The following is a 26,044-nucleotide window of genomic DNA, read 5'->3' on the forward strand; positions in this document are numbered from 1 at the left end:
CTTTATGCAGCGGCTGAGGTCCTCTCTGCTCCTAGACCCTCTGCGTGCTGTCACCCCTGCCTTGTGCAGAGGACTAGAGATCCAAGTGCCTCAAGCAGTGACTGTGGTCCCAGGCACTGACTTGTGCAGTATCGCCATGGCTCCCTCCTCAGAAAGTCAGCGACGTAACCGCTTGCTGCTCCCCGTCTGGTGAAGGCGTCTTCAGGGCACTTCTGGTGCAACTGTTCCACCCTGCTGGTCAGCTCAACCAGCCCTTTTTTGTCATCCCTCATCAAAGCCATCTGTGTACTTGGCATGCAGGCTTTTATTCCCTCTGAAGTCTCCGCCCCAGATTGGGAATGGACCAATGAGGAAACCTGAGGGGTTAGTTCTCTTTCAGGTCTTCTTGCCCATGGATCAGGGCGGGGCTGCCTTCCTTCTGCCTTCCCCTGATTGGTGGGGAAGGAAAAACCATCTCCACCAACAGAGTCCAAGCCCTTCAGGCTCAAATTAACAGTCCGGGCTGCCAGGGAGCCCACTAGCCAGCCTGCCACATACATTTTTATTTAGCTTGATATAGGATTTACAGAAGGAGATAACTTAATGGATAAGCAATCTATGACACAGGTTGTTTGTATGCATTTAGACCTTCCTATGAAAAAGGTACAGAATGAAAGGAACCTCAAAAACTGCATTTTTACATTATTATTAGGCAATTTGAATATTTTCTTTTTATGGAGGGCAGAGTTAAGGATGAGGCAGTTATTTTGCTGAATAAAACTGCTTTGTTTGTGAAATGCAGTCATAGTACCTAATTTTCTTGCTTTCTAACAGGATATGCGGCAGTTGAGCAAGAGAAGAACACCGTGGTTAATTTCATTTTGATTTAGCCTATCATACCACAACTTCATGGGACACTGAAGGAGAAAAATTTAACTTGAATTATACAGCACTCTGATAGACTTCAAAGTTTCTTTCAAAAGTTACCATATACGTTTCCTCTGCACTCTCTACCCAGTGCAAAGGGAGCAGAAGTTTCCCATTATTCCAGGTATGGAGTGGTTGTGGCACAAAGTATCGGCATATGCTACCTAAGGAGAAATCACTGCTCGCTGACAGCTCACAGAAGCCCACTCCAGGGCCAGCACAAAGAATTGACTCCTGTATAGCGCCCTTGGTGTGAAGAAACAGAAGATCTGGCCCAATGTGATACACACATCATGTACCTTTGAGATAAAGAAACAACATGAGACCATAGCAAGTCATCAGTTTTTAAGCAGCTCCACTCCTTTCAAAAAGGGGCAGGAGGAACATTAATGGCAGAATATTGGCCAGTAAACCATATATGTGAAGTGACATTGTGATATGACTTCAGTGATTAGTTGGGCTTAATTTTTTCCTCTTCTCTACTTCCAGAGATCAACTAAGAATTATTTGTTCTGGCAGACCATACAATGTAGTTGAATTTGATCTAGTTTTAAAATTAAACTACTCCATTTGAATGTTTGCAAGATGAAAACTAAGAATGTTAATAATAGAATACTATTTTAATGGGAATTATGGGGAAACAGATGGCAAAGCTGCAGATCAAACAGCAGAAAAACACCCATTTTAGGTGAAACAAAAAGTAAAGAAAGATTTGTTTGGCTCTGTTGATTTAGAATCAAATCACATAAATCACAAGTCTTAACCAATCCAAGTGTCGGTTTCACTATACGTGCATTATTCCCCACCCATTTCTTAGATGCACAATCCAATCATTTCCAATATCATACGTGTCCTGTCACATTTTTGTCTACCAGTTTTCAGTACATTCTACAATTTAAAACTGGCTAATGATTTTGGGGCATCCTAATTTTGCACAATTTGAGATGCTTTAAAATAGGAAGGACAGGAACACTGGCAAATTGCATGTTCTTGGACCCATCATATACTCTTCTTGCACCATGTTACTGACTTGCAGTATATGGGCAATAACCATTTTCTGAAAGATCAAGATGTTTTAAGATGTCTCAAGTTTCAGATCAAACAACGGTGGTGATCTAAAACACTAGCTGATTTTGAAAATACAGGTCCATAAAATGTTTCCTGAGTAAACACCCTGACAGTTAATGATTAGAAATATAAACCTCCAAGAGTCAGTATTAAGTTTCCAGACTGGATGTAGTTAGTACAGAATGTGTCTGAGGAATGCTAAAACTTAAAAGAAGAAAACCCAGTATTCCTATTTTACCTTACTTTTGTTTTTATTATTTCTTCAACGTGAACTCGCAGAAAACTTTAAAACTATATTTTTATTAACGGAAAAAGACACTGAAAGGCACAGGTTATAACAGGGAGAAGGATATGGAAGAGAGGAGAAGATTGACCTTTCAGAAAACAACAATATTAGTTGATAAATAATGTTTGACTACAAAAACATCTAACATGTCATCCAAGCCTTTCTGTGCAAGTAGGTTCTGTTTTCATATTTTACTGTTTTTCATTCAAATACAACAGAAATCAGAAATGGTACCTGCTTCTTATTATAATCCTTCAGGGCTGTTTCAAACCCCTCTTCTAGCCTCTTGAATGCTATCCCAACATCTGTGGTCCACCAGATTTGTGAGCTGGTAAGTACAACTTGAGCAGGGTAGTCAAAAATCCACTGCTCCCTCATCTTTTCTTCATAGGCTACTACAGCTTCCATGATGTAGCGACGCACTGTTTGGCGCATGGCTTCTTCAAGGTGTTGTAACCAATTCTCTACCTTATGGAAAACAATAACGCGATGTAGGAGTGTTCAAAAAGCAGCGGCTTCTGATTTCAAAGTGTATTTCTCAGCATATGTTTTCTCATTAATAAAAACAAAACTCTTACACGCTTTTGCAAATTCCAGTTGAAATTTATTTTCTTTCTTCATTTTGCCCCATTTTAGCATGATGTACTAATGCACATCCTTTCATGGAAACAGAGACAGTAAAACTTTTTATATTTCCCTCATTTAGTTTTGCTCATCTCAGGGCTGTTCAATTTCTAGCAGCTGTGGCCACATGTCCCACAGGCCATGCCAACACCAACATCAGCACACCAGCCATGTCTTCCCATTCTTCCTACCCCCTGTACTCTTGCTGCACTATACAAGTGGGCATGGGCTCCCCAGCCCTGTGGTCTGTGCCACCATGCTCTGCCTTGCCCCACTCTACCTTGGGGTAGGAAGTGGAAGCTGGAAGAGGGAGGAAGAACTCAGCAACCTTGGCTGCTGCTGAAGCCAGAGCGATAGGGGGTACCGTCAGCTTGGTGGGAGGCAGGGCTACAAAATAACCCCTCAGGCTGCATGTTGTCCATGTAGTTCAACAGCCCTAGCATATATGATTTTAAGGCTCACCAAATCTAGCTAAGAGCTATGGATAGAAACATCCTCTAATTTATCTACAAAAGAGATGCATAGCAGATATTGGCAGTGCAGATTTCTCCGTGTCACTCCTTCAACATGCCTACACCATCTCTTGTTGGAATCATTTTTAAAAGTTAGGTCTTTTCCCTTATTCAGTCTCTGGCCTCTCTACTATGAACATGAACCATTACAACTAGTTATGATAGTGAACTAGTTTTCTGTGAAGTTAACACTTCTCTATCGGGCACTACACTAGACCATCATATTCTTATTACAAAAGCCATAGAACACCCATCAAATAGAAAAGACTTTGAGGCATTACCAAAATAAGTCTTATATCCTTAATGGCAGTAGTAGTGGATTTCAAGGAAAATCTGGCCTATAGAAAGTATTCACTACCAAATTTGCCAAGTGAAGAGTGTATCTACATCATGATCTAGATTTGGGAGTCAGATGTGAACTGGCCAAGTTCACGGACAATACCAAATTATGGGGGAGGGCCATCATACCACAGGACTGGCTGGGGATATAGGCCAACTTGGACACACTCTCAACGTGGGCTGACCAAAACCAGATGGCCTTTAATATAGAGAAGTGCAAGGTGCTGCACCTCGGTAGGAAGAACCCTCAGCATACTTACAGACTAGGCAGTGCTACACTTGCTAGCACTATGACTGAAAGGGACTTGGGGGTTTTGATTGACCACAAGATGAATATGAGCCACAAATGTGATGCGGTGATGAGCAAAGCTAACCAAACTCTGGCGTGCATCCACTGATACATCTCAAGCAAACCCAGGGAAGACATTCTCCCACTTTACTCAGCTCTGGTGAGACTGCAGCTGGAGTACCGCATCCATTATTGGGCCCCCAATGTGGAGAAGCTTGGGAGAGTCCAGAGGAGAGTAATTCGTATGATCCAAGGCCTGGAGGGAAGGCCATATGAGGAGAGGCTGAGGGACGTGAGACTCTTCAGTCTGTAGAAGAGAAGGCTCAGGGGGAACTTGGTGGCAGCCTACAACTGCTTAAGAGGGGTACATCAGGACTTGGGAGAACATCTGTTCACCAGAGCTCCCCAAGGGATAACAAGGTCTAATGGGCATAAACTCTAGGAAGACCGATTTAGACTGGATATTACAAAAAAGTTCTTTACAGTGTGTGTGTCCAGGGTCTGGAACAAGCTCTCCCCAGAGATGGTGCAAGTACCTTCTCTGGATTCCTTCAAAAAACAGCTGGATTTATTTCTTGCTGGTGTCACTTGATCCCAGCTGACTTCCCACCTATGGCAGGGGGGCTGGAGCTGATGATCTCTTGAAGTCCCTTCCAGTCCCTAATGTCTATGAAATCTATGCTCAAGGCTGGAGTTAGATAGTGTACCAACCACTCTGTGGCACAACAGACTCTCTGACTAATTCTCTCTGAGAAGGCTCGAAACAGCTCTCAAAGGCAGTATGCTCAAAATACCTAGATGTCATGGGTTGCCTAAATTACCCAGATATCTGCTGGAAGGAGCAGTTGGCCAGGTCTGCCCATTCACGTAGGTTCTTAACCTGCATACAGGACCTGCATCTAACACAAGAGGTATGAAGTCTCACAAGGGGAGATACCTCACTTGACTTGATGCTAGCCACAGGGAAGGACTTGGTGGGGGATCTACAGATACAAGGTAACCTAGGGGACAGTGACCATCAGTTGACAGCATTCACTATCCGGTGTAAAGTGGGAAAGACAACTAGTAGGGCAGTAGTGCTAGACTTCTGGAAGGCCAACTTCAACAAGCTCAGGAGATTGGTTAGGGTGAGACTGAGGGGTAATCACATCTGTGAGATGGGAGTCCAAGAAGGGTGGGAGTTCCTCAAGGGACTGATCATACAGCACAGAGGGACAACATCCCAGTACATGCAAAAAGAAGCAAAAGAGCCAAAAAACCTTATTGGGTGATCAGGGAAATCCAGGAGAGCCTTCAGAGGAAAAAAGATGCCTACAGGCTGTGGAAGCAGGGGGCAGCCACCAAGGAGGAGTATACCTGCTTGACTTGTGCTTGCAGGGAAGCAGTAAGGAAGGCCAAAGCAGATACAAAACTCAAGCTGGCAACAAAAATTAAGGATAACAAAAAGAACTTCTTTAAGTACACAGGGAGCAGGAAAAAGATGCAGAGTAACATAAGTCTGCTACAGAATGGACTAGGGCAACTCGTAACTGATAGGATGGAAAAAGCAGAGCTCTTAAATAATTTCTTTGCTTCTGTTTTCCTGGATACAGATACAAATACACCTCTGTAACAGGGGGGCTCTCTCAGGGTCAGTCTATCAATGGTCTGCTTACCTGTTTCTGGGCCAACAGCCTGCCTCCTCGCCTGCCACACCTTGATGAGATATAATTATGATTTTAATTAGGCAGGAGGCTGCCCATTTCTTGCCCCCAATGCTGGGGGCACTATCTGTGGCTCCACTCATACCCTACACCGCAGCCCAAACCTCACAGATGACATCACAGATCTTAATGTCACCAGCCCCATACTGGGCCCCAGGATCCTGCAGTCCAGACCCCAACCGGATCCCTGCAATCAGGCGGCCTACTCCACCCTCATTCTGGGCTGCCTAGCTCCCTGAACTCTTCCCCCTCTTGGGCGTGGCCCACCCCAGGACCTTTGGTCACACAAGTCTTGGCCTCACCTCCAAGGCCAGTCAGAAACCCCAGGCCCTTAGCTTTGGGCATCCCTCGTGGAGGGCCCCTGGCCCTTTTGACCTTTCTGATCCTGGCCCCAGCACTGACCAGTTGTGGGTGTTTTAAGTCAGGTCCCTGAGCCTCTAGCCCACTCTCTAATCTGGGTCCACCTTCTTGGCCCTACTATGGGGTAACCCACGCAGTTGTGGGAGCTGGAGTTAAGGTGTCCTGACCCACTTTTCACTGGGGTGGTAACTGGCCTGGCATTTCCTGGAGGCTCCCATGCCACTGGGAGCCCCACCAGACCACCCACTCCTGGCAGGGTGGTTTTAGGTCATGCCCAGGACCAGAAGCCTTCAAACCATCCCCTTAAGCTCCTGCCCTTACTTCCAGGACGTTGCATTCATTCTTTCAGCCAGGTGATGTTTCTGCCTGGCCTGCCAGCAGTGAACTGCTGTTTATATAGACAGCCAGAGATCTAAAATGGCCACCACAATCAAACACCTGTTGGCTGCTTGGTTCAGTCCCTAAAGTGGCAGGCATCAACAGTGCCCTGCCACAACCTTCCAATGAGCCTTTAGTCTGGAGTGAGAGTAATACCAATCCACCAACAGTTAGCTCTGACTTAGTGAAGGGGCACATGGAAGGGTTGGACGTATTTAAGTTGGCAGGCCCTGATGATCTTCACCCAAGGGTACTAAAGGAACTAGGCAATGACACAGCAAACCCACTGGCACAACTGTTTGAATGCTTGTGGCACTTGGGACAGGTCCCAGAGGACTGGAAAAGGGCCAACGTGATCCCTATTTTCAAGAAGGGGAGGAAAGAGGACCCAGGTAATTATAGGCCAGTTAGCCTCACCTCCATTCTCAGCAAGACCTTAGAAAAAATCATAAAGGATCACATTCGCAGGGGGCCAGTGGGTAACGCAACATTAAGGGGCAACCAGCATGGGTTTATAGCAGGCAGATCCCGCCCAACTAACCTGGTCTCTTTTTATGACCAGGTCACAAAGTGCTTAGGTGCAGGAGTGGAAGCAGACATTATTTACCTGGATTTTAAAAAAGCTTTTGACACTCCCAAATCTTATGAGCAAACTGAGTAGCTGTGATGTGGATTTTCTCACAGTAAGGTGGGTGAAAAACTGGCTTATGGGACACACCCAGAGAGTTGTGGTGGATGAGTCAGTTTCTCCCTGGAGGGATGTGGGCAGTGGTGTCCCCCAAGGCTCTGTCCTTGGACCAGACCAGACCAGACCAGATATTAGTGTTTAATATTTTCATCAGTGATTTGGATGAAGGCGTTGAAAGCACCTTGTCCAAATTCGCAGATAACACTAAACTATGGGGTGTAGTAAATGCACTGGAGGGCAGGGAGCAAATTCAGGTGGATTTGGATAGACTGGGAAAGTGGGCGGATCAGAATAGGATGCAATTTAACAAGGATAAATGCAAGGTGCTGCACCTAGGAAGAAAAAATCTCCAACACACCTATAGGCTGGGGGTTACCATTCCAACTACTACTACAATGGAAAAAGATCTCAGAGTCCTGGTTGATGCAAAAATGAACATGAGTTGCCAGTGATGAGGTAATAAGCAAGGCTAACTGCACTCTTTCTTGCATCAGCAGGTGCATCACAGGCAGGTCTAAGGAAGTGATAATTCCCCTCTATGCAGCATGGTTAGGCTGCAGATGGAGTACCGCGTCCAGTTTTGGGTGCCGCACTTCAAGAGGGATGTGGATAACCTTGAGAGGGTTCAGAGGAGGGCTACTCATATGGTTGAGGGCCTGCAGGTAAGACCCTATGAAGACAGACCAAGGGACATGAATCTCTTCAGCTTCCGCAAGAGAAGGCTGAGAGGCAATCTTGTGGCTGCTCACAAATGCACTGGGGGGTGTCAGCAGGGAATAGGGGACACTCTGTTTACTAGGGCACCCCTTGTGGTTACCAGAAATAATGGCCACAAACTGAAGAATAGATTTAGAATGGACATAAGGAAGAAATTATTTACAGTAAGGGTTGCCAAAATATGGAATGGGCTTCCAAGGGAGGTGGTGCTTTCCCTTACCTTGGAGGTGTTCAAGAAGAGATTAGATAGGCATCTGGCTGGAGTTACTTAACCCCAGTTCTCTTTCCTGCCTGGAGCAGGGGGTTGGACCCGACGATCTACCAGGTCCCTTTCAACCCTAGAAATCTATGAAATCTATAAACTAGCCACACTGATCTTGAACACAGTGTTAAGGACACCCAGACTTGAAGGACATCAATGCTGAGGCTGGTTCTTCGGAGCTGGAGCAGCACTTCGTAGCATTTATATCAATCATAGGGCTCTACCAGATCATAAAAAAGTGGGGAATGTGCTAGATCTAATGTTTTGTGCCTGACTAGATACAGGGGCTCTGATTAAGGCCATTGCTAAGAAACCTGTCATGGCTGGACTGCTACCTTTTAGAGCTGAACATCTCTATCCTCCATTGCCCATATCAGAGTGATGGACCAGCTGGCCTGGTCCAACCCTGGAGACTCATGGAGTCAGTGTGGTTCAAGAACTCTGGTGGACACTGCTACTGAACTCGATGGCTACTGTTGATGTCCTAGTTAATCTGTTGAACAGCACACTGACCTTGGGCATAGACACAGTGGCACCTAGGCATCTGCTGTGATGGCACAGGTCTTCCTGGCTTTTGAGAAACCAAGGTAGCTTTGATTCACAGATACTCACCCTCATTCCCTCAAGCACACCCTCCACACTGGTGTGTGATAGCAGTTTAAAATTATCCATATAAACAGGACAAGACTAGGCTTCCACAGCTCCAAACTCTGACTGTGCCAAATAGGTAGCAAACAGCAGACTGAAAATGACTCGGTTTCCATGCAAAGACAAGCTCAATTAACCAAGCCATTCACCACCCAGAACATTTTTTTCCAGACGCCTCCTTGCAGATGCAGTGGCAGAGGAAAAGAAAAGATTTTTCACCGCCATCACTGCCACACCATAGTCCTTTAAGAAAGATCTATACCTTAACTGGTTGGCTTCAGCACAGATCAAGATCCACCTATAGTCCAGCTGCTTACCCTTCTGCTTATGTCTGTTCTGGGTTGTAAAAGATAACCAGGGGAGACTAGGGTAGGGGCTGTCAATGGCATTCTTCAGGAGAGCAGGGTACCAGGAATTTTTGGTGTCTGCATTTGTCTGGCCCCTGCTCAAGAAGCCATCATCTGATGCTGACTCCCCATCCCATTATCAGCCTGGCCTCAATCTCCCCTTTTTGGAGAAGGTCGCTGAACAGATAGTTGCCAGACAATTCCAGGGCCCTTTGGATGCCATCGATTTCCTGGACCCTTGTCAGTCTGGCTTTCATCCTGGATACAGCACAGAGACTGTGCTTGTGGCCTTGGTCAATGATTTTTTGCTTGAAGATTAACAGGGAAAATTGTGCCTACTGATCTTAGTCTTTTGGTAGTCTTTGATACAGTTGACCAGGAGGTATTGAGAAAGAATTTACATGACCTATTAGGTATCTGCAGGACAGCTCTAAATTGGCTCTGCTCTTTCCTAGCAGGGAGGTCCAAAAGGGTGGTGATGGGTAAATGCTTGTTATCCACTTGGGACCTTTCCCCCAGGGGAAGCTCACCCTTCCTGTTCAATGTGTATAGGGGGACTGGACTAAACTGTGCAGAGATTTGGAGTGAGGTCCCATCAGTATGCTGGTGACACCTAGCTCTACTTCTCCTTCTTCTCTGACCGTGGCCCCACAGTCTCTGTGCCTGGCTATAAGTGGGGATGGGATGCAGGTCAACCCAATGAAACTGAATCCAGAAAAAAGGTGATAGCATTGGGCAGACTTGGGGGGAGGGGGACTGGGACACCTATCACTGATGGGGTTCAACCTCCCTTTGTCAGTCAGATTCACAGCCTTTGGGTGTTCTTGGATCTTCTGCTATACCTGGATATTCAAGTGGTGGCTGTGGCTAGGAGTACCTTCCACCAGCTCTACCTGGTGAGAAGACTCTGACCCTTTCTCTAAGCTCTGATCTGGACACCATCATCCATGCCTCTGTAACCTCAATATTAGACTACTGCAAAGTGCACTATGCAGACCTGTCCTTGGAAACTGTAGAAGCTGCAGCTAGCGCAGAGCATGGCAGCCCACCTTCGGACAGGGTTGTATCACCAGGAAAAGATAGCTCCAGAGTCTGCACTGGCTCCCAGTAGCTTTCCAAGGTGCTGGTTTTGACCTACATGGCCCTAAACTGTCTGGGACCTCCCTTATACCTCATCAATCTTTAAGGTCAGTCAAGAGCAACCTCCCAGAAGTATCAACGGTCTGCCAAGTCTGTTCAGCAAAAACACGTAGGAGGCTGTTTTCCACAGTTGTTCCTCAATTCTGCAACTCCCTGCCTCTTGAGGTTTGCCAGAGCCCAAGCCTGGACATCTTTCAGAAGTGCTATAAGACCGTCCTCCTCTTTGGACAGGCATTTACCAAACTAAATTAGAATGAGTTGTTGCTTGGGGTGGGAGGAGTTCTCTATTTCATCTTGATGCTCTGGTTCTTTTAAGTTGTTTTTGTTCCCTTGTTGCTTTCTTGTTTTTAAGTGAATCTCTTCTCTTACTGCATGTTGCCTTGTAACTTACTGTAAGTTCCCAACCTTTGATGGGAATGGTGGCATATAAAATAAACAGAAACATATCTGACCAGATACCCCAAAGCTATCAATTTTACCACATTTGTTTTTAAAATAAGACCATGAAAATAATTCTTGCAAAATGAAGAACAAAGAATTATTTAAACTTTGAAAACAGATAAAAAAGTAACAAGACCAAAATTAACTTACCATAAAGAATATTTGCTACTGATGTGTATTGTCCCATAAAACTAAACACATTTTCAATAATTTTGGTGACTATTTTTTAAACAAGATACATGTATTCTTTCTTTAAATTACTACTTGTAGCTTTGGCTAGTAGTTTCTCCCTCTGAATTTAATTTCTCCATTTGTTCAGTATCTTGACATCAGGAACAATAAGAAATTTAATTTGATTGTCTGAAATGTAATCTAATTGAAAAAAAGTTGAATTTTTAAGTCATGATTATAAAGACTTCCTTACATTCATCTTACCCTAATGTCTGTCTCCACATGCCCTTTGCATGTACAGATTATAAAAAGGTTCAAAGTGTCATTTCAGATTTCCAGCTAAAAATAATGTAACTAATGCCAGAATTGAAAAGCAGTTAAAAGGTTATAGATCACCACAGTGCTTCACAGTCTAGCTAGTGCCACTCAAAGTATGAATGAGAAAGGGCAAGAAAGAAACAACAGGAATGTTAGATAGCTGCATAACTTTCCACTACAAATTTGCTCCTGAAACCATAGAAGCAAACAATTCTTAGACTACCACCTATGATTTTCATGGAAAAACACCTATACAGGGCAGCTGGTTTATGTAGCAGTCAAGAAAACCTCCAAGCATTGGGGACTGATAAGGAGGACAAAGAGGAGCACATGTCCCCCCTGACAGAGCTATCCCTGCCACTGTTGGCTTCTGTGGGTGCTCGCCAGCCCTGTCCCCACTGCTGGTGCCACCGGTAGCTTCTGCAGGTGTCTGCCACCCCTGTCCCCGCCATCAATGCCAGCTTCTGTAGGTGCCCCCACAGACTTGGGAGGCACCAGTTGCTGACGCCTCCAAGAAAGCAAGCTCTCTCTCATTAGCAAGCATCTCTATGGGGAGCAGAGAAGACAACAGGGAAATTGCCTTGGAGGGAAAAGGGAGATATCTACAGGGAAGTGGGGCAAGGCAAGAGGGAAGCAAAAGCAGTGAAAAGCTTAGCGAAAGCAAAGTCAGAATAAAAGACAAGAAGAGGGAAAAGGAAAAAAAGGCAGAAACTGTACCAGGGCATTAAACTATTGTTCTTGTGTATGGTAACACTATTGATTTATGCTGCTAAGGCAGAGATGGGACTCAAGCAACCAACAAAACATGAACTGGAAGTAACTGTCAAACAGATTAAGAAAGAGTAAACTTAAACTTGGGTAGCTCACTGGCACGTTTCTGAGGAAGTCAAGAGCAATTCACTTTGATAAAGAAGGCAGTCTGTAGGGTGATATGTTTCCAGTTTTTGCAAACAGGACACAAACCAAGACATCATATCTCAATTAAAGTATGCTTAATTACTTATCAAGCATGAGATTAGGATTAAGCATGTGCAAATCTAATAAGGGATAATAATAAAGAGGAGGATCTCTCTTAATAAATAAGCAACATAGATGTTGAAAGAACAATAACAAAAACTTTGAGATCTGCTGGCTTCCAAGTTGATACTGTCCAAAAGAGTTACTTGGCTGGAAACATACCACCAATAATTACATTTTGAAGAGGTACAACTTTAAACATGGCCTATAGGATGCATAGTTCCTGGGGTCCTGGTCTGGGCACTGCTCCTCCCCATCACTCTTTTGCTGCTGCTTCTCTGTACCTCCTCTATCTTGCACTGGTTGCCCTTACCCCTGGGGACACAGTGGCATGTCATAGCCCACAGGACTAAGGGAGCTCATGGCCAAGTGGTTCAGAGGTGCTGGTGTGGTGCAGCATGTGGGTGAGCAGCCTGTGACTCACCTCCAGCATACATACTACAATTGGAAAACAGCAGATTGGGGAGGGGGCAGCAGATAGGGCAGGGAGCAGAAAGCAGAGCAGCAGACTAGGTAGTGAGCACAGGGAAGGAAAGAGAACAAAGAGCAGTGGATCAGACACAGGAAAGGAATTGGAGTAGCACTTGAGAGAGGTGTGGTGCATAATTTGTGTCATGCTTGCCAAAAAGGTTGGCTACCACTGCTTTAATGCTACAACAGTTATATTTTTGTCCCTGCAGAAGGGTTTATAGGTACAGGAGCATAAACATGAAAATAAGGCATTTCCAATCTACTTTTTACATAATTTTAGTTTCCATGGGAAACTAATCAGACAAACTTCTGGAGGAAACTTTGTAGTTTGGTATATCCATTCCCCATCAACTGAATTCACCATTAGAGATAGAGAAAATAAATCAAATAGAAACATGCAATCAACAGCATTGAAAGCTTGAAAGCTTTTTCAGAACAGAAAATAAATCCAAAGAGGGCATGTCTACATGAGACACTTACCATCCATTGGACTAATTTTACTGCACATAAGCATGGCTGACAAAAACCATGCTAATGCACTAATACACAGTAGATTTGTCTAATGCGCATTAATTGTTACACAAAAGCATTCATTTGCACTAATGCACAGTAGCACTAATTATGGCGCATTAAGTTAGTACTTGATACTCCAGGTTATTACAATTTCTTTTATATAAACTTAATGCATGCAATTACAGCATGTTAATGAATGTCTGGACATGCCCAAGAAGTCTATAGTTGGTTTTCCTTTTTTTTAAAGGAGATTATTCAGAGGAAACAGTTTTTTCTATCTCAACAATGAGTTTAGGTACTGTTTTATCAACTGTTGTGGTCAGTGTGCAAGTGAGAAACTGAATGCTGTCTAAGGAGGCAGTGTTTAAAAGGAAATGGAATAAAACACTTGAGGAATCATGATATTGAACAAATCTTGCTCCATGGAAGCAGCTGGAATAAACATGACCCGTGACATCTCATCCATTATTAGACTGACCTTAATACGGAGATAAAAGTGTTGCTACTGCATCATCTTCAATAGATATACATATTTAAATTAGAAGTATGACTAATTGGCCTGGGCGAAATCATAGTAGAGCCCATGAGTCAAACAGGAACGGAGCCCTAAATACCGTACAAATGTAGAGTAGTGGATGATTCCCAGCCCAAAGAGCTGGCAGGAGGATCATTTCTCAATAGAACTGGAACCTCTATAAATTATTCCCATTTATACTATAAGGAACAGGGGAGATGGCACTGAAGCTGCATCCCCTCTAATATACAATACATTTAGCTGAGAAGTAGGGTTTGATACACATTTACTTTTTTATCTGAGTAAAAAGAAAAATGTTCCCTTAAAGAAAATTTAAATTAACTTGGCTTACCTGACCAACACATTCAGATTCTGCATAGAACTGGACATATTCTTTTTCTTTACTGTACATCCCCAATGCAATATTTGTTAGATTCTCTTCTTTGTCTTTAAATTTGAGATCAGCAATATTGTCAAAAAGTTTAGTAAGATGATGTGTTACCTGCATTCAGAATATACCACAGATTTAAGATCATGCACCTAAGTTTTTCTTGGATTTTCCATTTCCTCCACATTCCTGTTTAAGTGAATTACTATTTCTAATCAAGTTCTTAGCAATAACCTTGAGTTCTCCTAATTTAGCAGTCATTCTGCATTCAGAAAACACGAAACATTTGCTTTTTTTTGACAACTGCATGCAATCAACACAAAAAATCTTTCAATAACCTTAGTAGGAGCCAAATACTAAATAAAAACAGTACTAGGATGACTCTTAGGTCTCAGAAAGAAAATGGAAAACAAAAGGCCAAATTCTCTATCATATTAATACTGACATTAAGTTTCAAGCAGAGAATGTGACAAAGGACTTTCCCAAATGCCACAGGTTGGCATAAAAACTTTACACTACCATTCGCTGCCAGATGCCAACATACGGGCATTTAGGAACATGACCGGGGAAAGGTTGAAGGATAGCAGTGAAAGTTTATTACCACTATTCTTAGGTGCTAGAACAGGAAGCACACATGATGTATGTAAGTTAGCGAATCATGCTGGTTGCTCTATTTCCCCCTCCTAACATCGAATAGGACTTTACAAATATGCAGGCATACATTTGAATGCAAGATGAAGATCCCAAGATACATAACCTATATTTAAATGCTTATCTAAAAAATGAGAGATCTGACAAAGGATGTTTAGATTCAAATACTCTTCTAACTTTATCCTAACTACACAGTGGGTGTGTCTACACAAGATGTTTACAGCACAGCTGACTAATTAGCTGTGCAGTAACTTGGCACCTACATGTGCACACCTATTAAGCTGGAGTAAACTAATTTACTCCATATTAGGATAGTATTTGTAAGTACAAGTACTATTTTGCTGCAGAGTAAAAACTCCACAGCAGTGCACATGTAGATGCTGCCTGGCTGGCTGATGCACAAGGATGCTTCAGTGAGGGGGCTGCCTGAAACTCCCCCATGCACCAGCCGGCCCCTCTGCAGCACACTGAGCTGGGGGGGAGTAGCCCTGGGCTGGCAGGCTAACCCCCAGATCCCCCTGCCAGCCGAGGCTACTCCACCCCAGCTCCGTGTGCTGTGCCTGAATAAAATGTGGAGCTTATTGCTCTGGAGTAAGTTGCTCCCAAGTGCATGATAAAAACAGCAGACCCAGGAGCAATTAACTTTGAAGCAATAAGCTCCACGGTTTATTCAGGCACCATAATTACACATGTACACATGTCCAGTTAGTCCAACAAAAAGACATCACCCTAGGAAATCCTTGCCTCTCACATTTGTTAAAAATGAACAGACAGGTGCCTTGTAATACGCATCAGCCTGACAGCCATGGAGGTTGAAGTCCACTGTCCACAGAACTGGTGGGGTTTGAGAAGCAATAGTGCAAGTGCTTCCTTGCTGCCCTGCACAGTCCCCATGTGGAGAGTCCACCTCTACTATGAGAAGAGAATTCAGTCACTGTGGGTTGCCTTCATTTCTCTACTGGTTTGTAGTTTTAAGGATGAAACAAACTGCTAAGGTTTAATGGTGTTAGGAAATCAAAAGAACTTGTGACTGTACTGAAAGAATTATTATTCAAGTCTCACTAGTACTTTATTCTGTGGCAAACTATCAATCCTTGTGTTAAGCATTACATCCTTTCTACAGAAGCTTTGCCCAAGACACAAATAATTCTGATATTCTGAGAATTAATGGCCACAGAAGGGTGGTTACTGAGCACTGGGATGTCATCTGGCTTGCAGATAACATAATGTAAAGCTTCTGAATAATATTCAAGTGCAGGTGCTTCAGTATAACTGGGTCTTTAACTGTCACAAAACCTGGCAGATCATTGTTTAAGGGAGGCAAACAAAGATGGTTATATAAACATTCCTAGTACAATAGTCAGCTGCTCAGTCAGTGACAATCTAGCAAACACCACAGATCTTTTGGCGCTGGTTATCATCATCACACATGGCATGCCTTAGATTTGATCTCTAACAAATTCTGGGCCAGAGGAAAATTAGACTTAATGATCAAAGACCCTTTCCATCTCCAGCTTCTGTGAACCTATATCCCAAACAAGCACACGCTGCACATGTACAATATTTCCAGCAAAAGAAAGCAGTCTTTGCAACTCTTCCTCCCATGACGAATTCCATTTTTCCCAGTTTAAGCACTTACAAAATTTCTGTTCAAAAAGAAAGCTGTTGTGTTGCATAAAAAAAATTTATACTTCATCAAAAGCGAAGTCACATTTTCAGTGATGAGCAACCATATACAATTACTTTTTCCCCCCTCACACTTCTTTACAAAATAGTTTTCTTTTGACATAATATAAAAACATTCGGAAATATTACCTGTTTAGGCTGGGCCCCTTGTGAAAGAATATCAAGCAAATCAGCTGAAGAAATGAAATAGAACCGAGGAAAAGCCAAGCGCTTAGTTTCTAAATATTCAGCAAGAGATTTTTCACAAAGAGAAAGCCTGAAAAAGAAACAGAACTTTAATGATGTTTAAACATGTCCATGAATGACCAACAACACTAGTACATCCTATTTTGTTTAAGTTGTATAAAGAGGATTAACTTCTATGTACTCTAACATGCTTTACAAAAATAGCAGAGCTGTCCAACTCCTAAGTGGCTGGGGGCTGCATGCCACATGGGCCACACCACAGCAAGACCTGTCCCTTCCCCCCCTTGGGCCACATGATGTGCGGTTACCCTCCCAGTTTACCACACTATGTATGTGCCCCAGCCCTCACCCTCAGCTCCCCAGGTGTGGGTTCCCCCAGCACTGTGGCCTATGTAGCAGTCAACCCCCTGGATCAGGGGCAGAATCTAGATGAGGCAGGGGGAGCCAAAAGCCTGGCTCTTGCTGTAGCTGGAGTAATGGGGAAAGCAGCAGCTGAGTGGGAGCCATGAGTTGGACAGCCATGATTTAGAAAAAGAATTTGAAGTCCTGGCACAAACATACAATTTATGATCTAACTAGGGTAACTGAGACTTTGTGGGATAGTTTCCTTGATTGGAATTTGGTCTTGTTATCTAAAGAGGAGGGGCAGGGAAAAAGCTGGGATGTATACTGAGATGTGTTAACTGAAGTGCTGCATGCATTTCAAAGGAAGTGATTCTTCCACTCTGTTAACCCCTATGCGGCCTCACCTGGAGTACGCTCTGTCTAGTTTTAGGCCCTGAACTTCATAAAAGATGCCAAAGAAAGATGTCATTAGAAAGAGTCTAGCTAAGAGGAACAAACATTAGAGGTTTAGAAAGAGTTACAAAGAAAGAATGAAAGAACTGGAATTATTTAGCTTAGAGAAGACTAAGAGGGGGATTAAAGCCTTCAAATGTATGTAGAGTGGTTTTAAAGATGATATTGGACAATTTGTTGTGTCCATGCAGGACAGAACAAATAGTCTTAAATGGCAACAAGAAAATTTGGTTGAATATTAGGAAGAACTTTCTAAGCATGCAAGTGGTTAATCACTGGAACAAGTTCTCTAGAAGGTCTTAAGAGTAATTTAAACACATACTTAGCTCAGATGGTTTAGCAAGAAGGATCCCGTGTCAAATAGGAGGATGGATTAGATGACCTTCTGAGGTCTCTCCCAGCTCTTTTTCTATGATTTTATTATTCTAACTAGCAACTACTAAGAAAAGTGGCTGCTTCTCTGATTATACATAAGTTTCTATATGTGGCAAAAATAAGAACATATGTTGCTAATCACATAGTTAATTACCTAGTGAGATTTTGGGCAGCTAATTAAGTAAGAAGCTTCTTTGAGAAAAACCCATGCCTATATGCTTTAGGGAAGGAGCAGCCCACCTCACCAATTGGCTGCTTTTTACAAGATGACGACAGCAACAGTGATGCTACTAAACCAGGAGCTAATTCCTTTGGCTTCCTACCTCTACTATTCTTTCCCTAATCAAGTGGCAGGCTACCTGTGAAGTGTTCACTGCTCCCTCAGGTAGAAAGATTTAATGGAGGAAAAAGGCACAGTTCCAATCAGAACTGTGCTCTGCTCTGAACTTCAAGGAAGATGCTCCTAAGATCAAATCAGTAAGTGATGAGTGGGAAGAATTGAAATTAAATTGGTGTGTGGCAGGGCACTGTGTGTGCCTGCCACTTTAAGGCCCTGGAGCTGGCAGCCTCCAGGTGCCTAATGAGGGCAGCCATTTTAGGCTCAGGGCTGCCTATATAAAGAAGGCAGTTTGGCTGTTGGAGGAGCAGGCAACAACATTGCCTGGTCTGAGGGCTGCTGAGTTTCATCTGAAGGTAAGGGATGAGCTGTAGGGGATGGTAGGAGGCTCCTGGTCCTGGGTATGGCTGGAAACTACACCCTGCCAGGAGCGGGCGGCCTGGTGGGACTCCCAGTGGTGCGGAAGCTCCCAGGAAATGCTAGGCCAGTGATCAACCCTGTGAAAGGCAGGTTGGGATGCCTTAACTCCTCGGCCTCACCTTAGGGTTTGTCACATACACCGGAGGCAGTTGTGGGGGTGCAAGCCCCAAGGAGAGTTAGAGGCCAGGTGTGGCCAAGGCCACCTAAGCCCTGCGGGGGTTTGAGACCCCGAAGAAGAGAGTTGGGGGTAGGCATGGCTATAACCACCTGAGCCCACCTGTGGAGGGAAGCCCTGAGCCCCCAGTGTGAGGAGGGGGCAGTGTGTGGAGCCCCCAGTGTGAGGGGGTAGCTCAGCCAGAGAGAGATGACTCCTGACCCCAGTAAGTCCTCCAATGGGGGGAGGCAGAGTTTGGGTCAAATATAACACCAGTAGTAGTACCATGACCTGCTGTGAGACCTGGAGGCCCCAGTCATGGTGTGAAGTAACCCCAGCTCCCCACCTCTGGAGAGGGGGACCCTGGGAAAAGAGTACGGGTCTTACCTTGAGGCCTGCCAGAACTTCCCCTGACTGGCCCAGGCAGGGGCCAGGACTAGGAGGGTCAGAAGGGCAAGGAGGCCCACCAAGAGGGATGCCCAAAAACCAGGGACCTAGGGTCCTGACTGGCCTGGAAGTGGACCAGGGCTAGTGTGAGCTGAAGGTCCCAGTGGGGGGGACCACACCAAAAGGGGAACCAGTGGCAGGAAGACATATGGCCCAGTATGACGGCAGCAGAGCCTGCCTGAAGGGAGAAACCCAGGTGGGGGTGCTGCAGTAGGACTTTGGACCCCATCATGGGGGACTGGCGCATATGAGAACATAATGATGTCATCAGCAAGGCTTGGGTGGTGGTGTAGGGGAGGAACAGAGCCACAGATAGTGCCCCCTAGCAGTGGGGCAGAAAATGGACAGCCTCCTGCCTAATTGCATCTATTAATTAAGACCAAGGCATGGTGGGCGAGAAGGTGGGTGGTTAGCCCAAGAACAAGTGGGAGGGCCACACGGAGATCAGCCGCAGTAGGCCCCCTGTTACATAGTGAAACTAAAACATCTAAAAAAAATTGCAATATAAATCATATTTACATTATCTGAGCGATAAGCAATTGAAAAAGGTGCCTGAAATGGTCACCATCTTAAATTGCAGCAGTGTTTGACCAAGAGATGTAAAATATCAGACAAAAAAAAACAAACAATACATTGTTTACATACATGCACTGTAAAAGAAAACAAAAGATGAACTGCCCCAGACCAACCAAACAACAGACCTACTTAAGTATGTATTCAATCAGCCTGCTTGAATTAATATTTAACTTTATAACCACTCTTACCTGTGTTGTAAAGCTTCAAGTTTTCCATGCAGATTTGGTTTGGTTGTTGCTTCTAACACATTTTTTATAGTTGCTGTGTTAATCATTAATTCCTGTGTGCAAGTGCAGAAGTATTAATCAGAACACCTGGATTTCAAACAATATCTTTCCATTTCAAACCATTTACTAAAATTAGTCAATGAAGAAACACAAGAGCTGGGAGAGAGAGGAACTGATCAGTTTATTTCTACTTCTGGCACAAAATAAGGGGAAAATGTTAGTTATTTCATTGTATAGCCGTGTAGACTAAATATGAAAGAAATATAGAATAAGTACAGGCTACTGTACACAGGAAAGCAACTATTGCTGCCCTTTCCTCATAATTTTGATCCCTTGTAACAAAAAAGGGTGACAACTGATAGGAGAAAGAATTAACTCATTCTAGTTTTGTTCAGACTGAACTATAATAGGACCCCTCATAGCCCAGTCTTGTGTCTGTGTGGTCATATACCTTTTTGCAAAGAGAATGAAAAGAAGGTGCAAAATACTATCAAATCAGGTAGCAGCAATTCACACACACACACTTTTCACTGTTGTAAATGGCTATGCAAGACCAAAAGATTAAAATTGAGACTTCGAAGAGAGATGTGTGTGTTTACTTCTTTCATATATTTAACTTTGTGAATCTCTCTCTCACCACCATGTTTCCAACACACAACCTCTACTGGATATAATGGATAACATTGTCTACTATGGACCAGTCTATTTTCCAGCCTAGGCAACCATAATGGAAGAAAGTTTCTCTCGTGGTATCCAGGTGCATAGGGGGCAACCTGACATCATAAGTCTGCTACTCCCATCATTCAAACCTGTACCTGAGCTTGGACAAAATACAAGGAGGTAGAGCTAACTGGAAACTTTTGACAACAGAGTTTGTCATTAAGAAATGAACATTTATTGAAACTGAACTTGTCATGGGAACATTCCAACTTCAAGGATACTTTTACTGGAAAAGATTTCTCAAGTTCAGACTATTACTACTCAAAACTAAAGAAAGAGAGGCCTGCCCTGAAATAGCCCATGCCTAGTGGTTTATGTACTTGGTTGCACATATGAGTCAAATGTTACAGTCACTGCTCTACCTGACTTAAATCAAGGACTTAAAATGGTCTCCCTTGCTAACTCTTATTGCAGTTTTTCTATCTTGCTGAATTACTTAAGCAGTCATTGGACCAGGGATCAAATCTATGATCCAGTAGGGATCGGGCACTCATTTGGAATAGAGAGACCATGTTCAAGTCCTTGCTCTAAAGGATATATTATTATTTAAAACAAGGTGTAATGATTTATACAGCATTTACTGAAAAAGCCTCACTCCAGAATACCTAATTGCCAAGTGGTTAGGGCAGTTGCCCTGGATATGCCTCCCCTCTCGCTTTCTGTCCCTCCCACCCTCCATCTTCCTGGGACAGAATAGAAAACATTAAAAAAATCTCTTAGGGCCTTGTTACACAGTAATTTTAGGTGGCTTCTGGAGCTCTTAACCCCTGGATTTTTAAATGTTTTTTTTAAAAAATGTCTGCACATTAAAAGTGATTTTAAGCACTCAAAATTATGCCACTCCACAGCAGAATTCTCTCTGATCCATGCTACCAAGCTCTTGTTCCATTAAGATGTGACTACTTCCCACAGATGTGCCACCCAAGTTGAAGTCCTCCAGTAACTTGCATACCTCTGCCCATAGAGCAGAAATAGAAGCCTGTCCTGACTCACCAGCCTTCTAGTGGCAACTCAGAGCTACAGCTCCTAGTTCTGCCCCTGCTCACTAGACCTCTCATGTCAAGTCACAGCTTTGCAGGTGGGGGGGCAGTCAAAGAAGGCTTCAAGGATAAGGCTGTGATTGCTCCAGACTCCAAGCTAACACTGATCAAGATTTGTGCAGCTTACAGTATAAGGTGCAACAAGGCCCTAAAATGGAAAAACCGTTTCCTGCCAAAGCTTACCAGAATGTGGCTAAGTCGATGCCTCAGCATGTGGTAGTAACTGGTATTAGTTGCCAATTACTACCACCTTCTAAGGATGGAAATGCATCCAAATCACAAGTCTTCCCCTGAACTGATTCTAGGGTAATGCAGCAGTGTACTATTTCCTACATTGGACAGAGTGGATCATGTGTGATCTAGCCTTGTACCATTAGGATTTCTTGCTCATTTAAAAAAAATATATATATATCTATCCATCCATGTTAACATTCCAATACAAATCATATTTAAGTGGATATGACAGAACTGACACCATTTTTCCTAAAATAAAAGTAAGGATGAAACATGTCATTATTTATATTTTATTTTCATGCTAAAGATAGCTCTGCTCACTTTAAAGTCTGCATCAATTCCATCAAATCTTTTAGCATCTTCAGGAAGCTGGCTTCTGATATCATCAGAGCCAATGAAGATACTTTCTAGGTGAGACCACGTGCGTTGAACTTCCATCCAAATGAAAATGACAGAATCTGCCATATTCAGTTTCTTTTGCCAGACTGCGACTTGTTCAGTGAAATATTCCACGTACTTACTTTGCAGAATTGCTTGCAACTGAACCTAGAAAAACAAAGACAACAAAAAAACCCCACTAATCAAAATAACTTATCAAGCATAGGAGGTATAGCTAAAAAGTTTTACAAATTCTCTTTTAACTTATTATTACTGTATATGATAACAAAAGACATTTTTCAGCCTTGCAAATGGACAGCATATTATTAAATGATTTCAAAGAATCTAGGAAAATATAAGCCCAGGGAGCTGTAATTTTGCAAACTCCTACACAGAGACAGGAATTTTCCTTAAAATATATGTAGTTAGGCTGCACACATATAATTTTATAGACTAACATCTGGGCCAAATAAGATTCACTGTAAATAAAAATTCTGGAAAATTCTGGGAGTTTAAACTAATAAAATATACCAAGAGTAATGCTAATTAAATACTACTAATAAAAAAGTCTTACTTGGTTGTTATCTAATGTTTCAAAAAGCTGTTCATCAGATTTTAATAAAGGAGTCCTTGTTCTCTGATGCACTTCATAACAAAACTCCATGGAAGCCCATGTCTGGCTGATCTCTGTAAGAATCTGAGTATAAACCATGGCAATAAGACTTTAGGTATAGTGAAATTTAATATTTTAGGTTGAGAAATAAAATTAAATTAGATTTCAAACAGTTTCAATGAAATGTACCATGCACAGAAGCCTAATTCAATGTCTATGTATCTAGTTTATTTTGTTCATTGTCTGTATCAAATAAAACTGTGTTGCAACCCTGACTGTTTCTTCATGGATACATTTTTCAATCTACTTAAGTAAACAGTAAAAAGGACTGTTGCAGCTAAATGCAACAGGAAGAGAAATGGGGCTGTTGTACCTTTTCAGTACCCAGCTCCTTCACTGCTTTGTTCACAATACTGTGGACTTCATCTTCCATGGTATGCAGTTGTAATCCCAACAAATCTGACAAGGTCATGTCTTCAGTTACAGCAAATTTGACCTGTCAGAAAACAAGAGAGAAGCCATATCATAATTAAAAATAAATAAATAAATACATGCATAAAACACCAGATTGAGATCTATAAAAGCAGAGGTGGGCCCGCAAGGCCATTCCATCTGGCCTCCCGGGTCCCTAAAAGATTTTGAAAATTAATATTTCTCTGTCCTTGGTTCCTGTCAAAAATGACAGGAACCAAGGGCAGTAGGACCCAGGGGAACCCCGCCAGGCTCCTGCAACAGCAGGGCCCGCCCCACCAGCCAAAAGCCCCATCAGGGGCTTCTGGCCTGGGACCACGTGACTGTACCACACCAGAAACTCAGGGGGGGAAGGACCTGAGACAGGGGAGGGACTGGAGAAAAAATGATCCCTCGCCCACCCCATGGCCGGTGCTCCCTGCTGACACTCGCAACCCGCGTGGGGCTCTCCTGAGCAGGCATAGGCAGCCCCAGGTGGGCTGCAGGCGGCTGCAAAATGGGGCACCGGGCACGCAGCAGGCAAGGGATTGCTTTTCCCATGCTCAGCACCAGGTTGTAACCCACCCTTGCTGCCAGCCTCCGCCCCACACTGGCTCTGGGCTCGCCCCTTGGGGCTATGCACAGTGACAGCAGCTGCAGTCCCCCCGCTTGCCGTGCCACGCAGTGTTTCCTGCTGCTGCCTGCCCGGAGCTCGCGTGCTGGGCAGCACAGAGGCGGTGGTGGCAAAAACACTGCCTGGCATGGCTAGCGGGGGGACTGCAGCTGCTGCAGCTGCAGAGCAGCCCCGACAGGTGAGCCTGGAGCTGGCGCAGGGCCCAGGCTGGCAATGGGGGTGGGTTACAAGCTGGTGCTGAGTGCAGGGGAAAAGCAACCCCTCCCCACCCCATGGCTGGTGCCCCACACTGCAGCCACTTGCAGCTCACATAGGGCTGCCTGTGCCTGCTCAGGACAGCCCTGTGCTGGCTGTGAGCAGCTGCAACAGGGAGCACCGGCCATAGGGTGGGGGAGGGGCCACTTTTCCCCGTGCTCAGCACCAGCTCCTTTTCTGCCAGCAGGGCCCAGAGCAGGGCAGCAGGGGTACAGGTTCCCAGCCAGCAGGAGCTCTATGGAACCGGGCCAGCTCCCCCCTCTTGCTGCTGGTGCAGCCCAGCCCAGGTTCAGAGACCCCAGCCAACCTGCACCCTGCTCTGGACCCCACCAGTGCCAGCCCTGGGACATTGATCCCAAGATGGTGACCACCTATGCAGCCCTTGACAGCTTGCCAAACTGAGTAAGCAGCCCTCTGCCTGAAATAATTGCCCGCCCCTGCACAAGAGTATCAAAGTTAAGATATAAAAAAATTAAAATTTAAGACGATCATTGTTCTTTATATTACATCATCCATAAGGCAGAGAAGCTCATCCTGTTTGGAGATCACTGCCCAATATCAACATCCATTACCTAACGGGTCAGACTTAGAAACTGCCCACGTGCTTTTCATGGCAGGAATGGTTTGCTGCCCATTACAGATCTTCACTTTTTCTAAGGATTACAGCTAAGCTTTTGTCGTTTGTACGGTAACTATGTATACCATTAGAAGAAAAAAGATACAAGAACAATGTCAATTTTAAAGAATCTGGTTTAAGAATATCCTTACAGGAAACGCATTTAAAATTCTTTTGTAAGTTTTTATTTTTGTCTTTCAACTCAGGGAAAAATAGATATTTTGGGACTAGTAAGGTTCTATGCAGAAGGCAACAAAAATACTTTTATGCTTGCTTGTCTACACTGTTGGTAAATCTTCAGAATTAGTGAGTAAAAAGCAAATTAAGATTAGTTTGTACAGCTTTCACTGAAGTTATGGAACTGCTTATATATAACTAGTATTCTAGAAATTCCATTTTCTTGTGCTATATTATCACCACCTCTTATTCATTGTTATGCCCCAACCTTTCACGAACTCTAAACTTTCAAGTCTTCCTATTGTCTTGATTTAATCCAGTTACTCAACTCTCTTAAAATTGTACTTTGTTTGTAATTCAGAAGACATACTACTTGACATGATTAATTTTTTTGCACTTGGACTGCTTCAGAGAAACAAGAACCAAGCCTGGAACTAGGCGATAGTTATGTCTTACAATATTCCTCAGGAGAGTCTGAAAGCAAAGACAGGGAGCAGAGAGATTCTCAGGACCACTGTAAGCCTGAATGCTGCCTAATTGTTGTCTTGGGTACACAGAGTGGGAATGAATGGGCAGGTCTTATTTCTCAGCAGCAATCCCAGGACCAGCAGGCAGACAATATAGACCTTCCTCTTCAGTCTAACACCTGCTAACCTTGGGTTTTTGACTAACTACATTTTTGTGACCTAGAGAAAGGTATGCATTCAAAATGAGTGTACACATGTAACTATGTGCATGCCCAGCCAGTATAAAGCTTGTTATGTTTGCTCAGTGTGCATGTACACCCTTACATTTCCATAGTACTAAGGAAACAATAGCTACTTGTGTGTAAGTGGCATTTTTGGCCACTTTAGAATAGATTAGAACGCTGCCATTTAGGGCATGTCCCAACAGGCACGCACATGCAGAAGCACGTTTCCCATAGGACAAATAGCAGTGGCATGTATTTGTGCCACTTATATGTTCCCAG

General features: G+C 43.7%; 1 protein-coding gene across 1 annotated transcript in view; it reads right to left on the reverse strand.

The window, feature by feature from the left end:
- DNAH11 (dynein axonemal heavy chain 11) overlaps window positions 1–26,044 on the reverse strand; it is a 270,299-nt gene that overhangs the window by 176,979 nt on the left and 67,276 nt on the right. The window contains exons 24-30 of the mRNA XM_090046787.1: window positions 23,316–23,438; window positions 22,904–23,026; window positions 22,273–22,497; window positions 19,919–20,010; window positions 16,567–16,693; window positions 14,065–14,214; window positions 2,495–2,728 (exon numbers count right to left, since the gene is read on the reverse strand). Coding sequence (XP_089902913.1) covers window positions 2,495–2,728; window positions 14,065–14,214; window positions 16,567–16,693; window positions 19,919–20,010; window positions 22,273–22,497; window positions 22,904–23,026; window positions 23,316–23,438 — 1,074 coding nt within the window. The remainder of the gene's footprint in view (window positions 1–2,494; window positions 2,729–14,064; window positions 14,215–16,566; window positions 16,694–19,918; window positions 20,011–22,272; window positions 22,498–22,903; window positions 23,027–23,315; window positions 23,439–26,044) is intronic.

This window comes from Crocodylus siamensis, chromosome 5 (assembly GCF_052110815.1).
Source record: "Crocodylus siamensis isolate JL-2025a chromosome 5, ASM5211081v1, whole genome shotgun sequence".
Lineage (NCBI taxonomy): Eukaryota > Metazoa > Chordata > Crocodylia > Crocodylidae > Crocodylus > Crocodylus siamensis.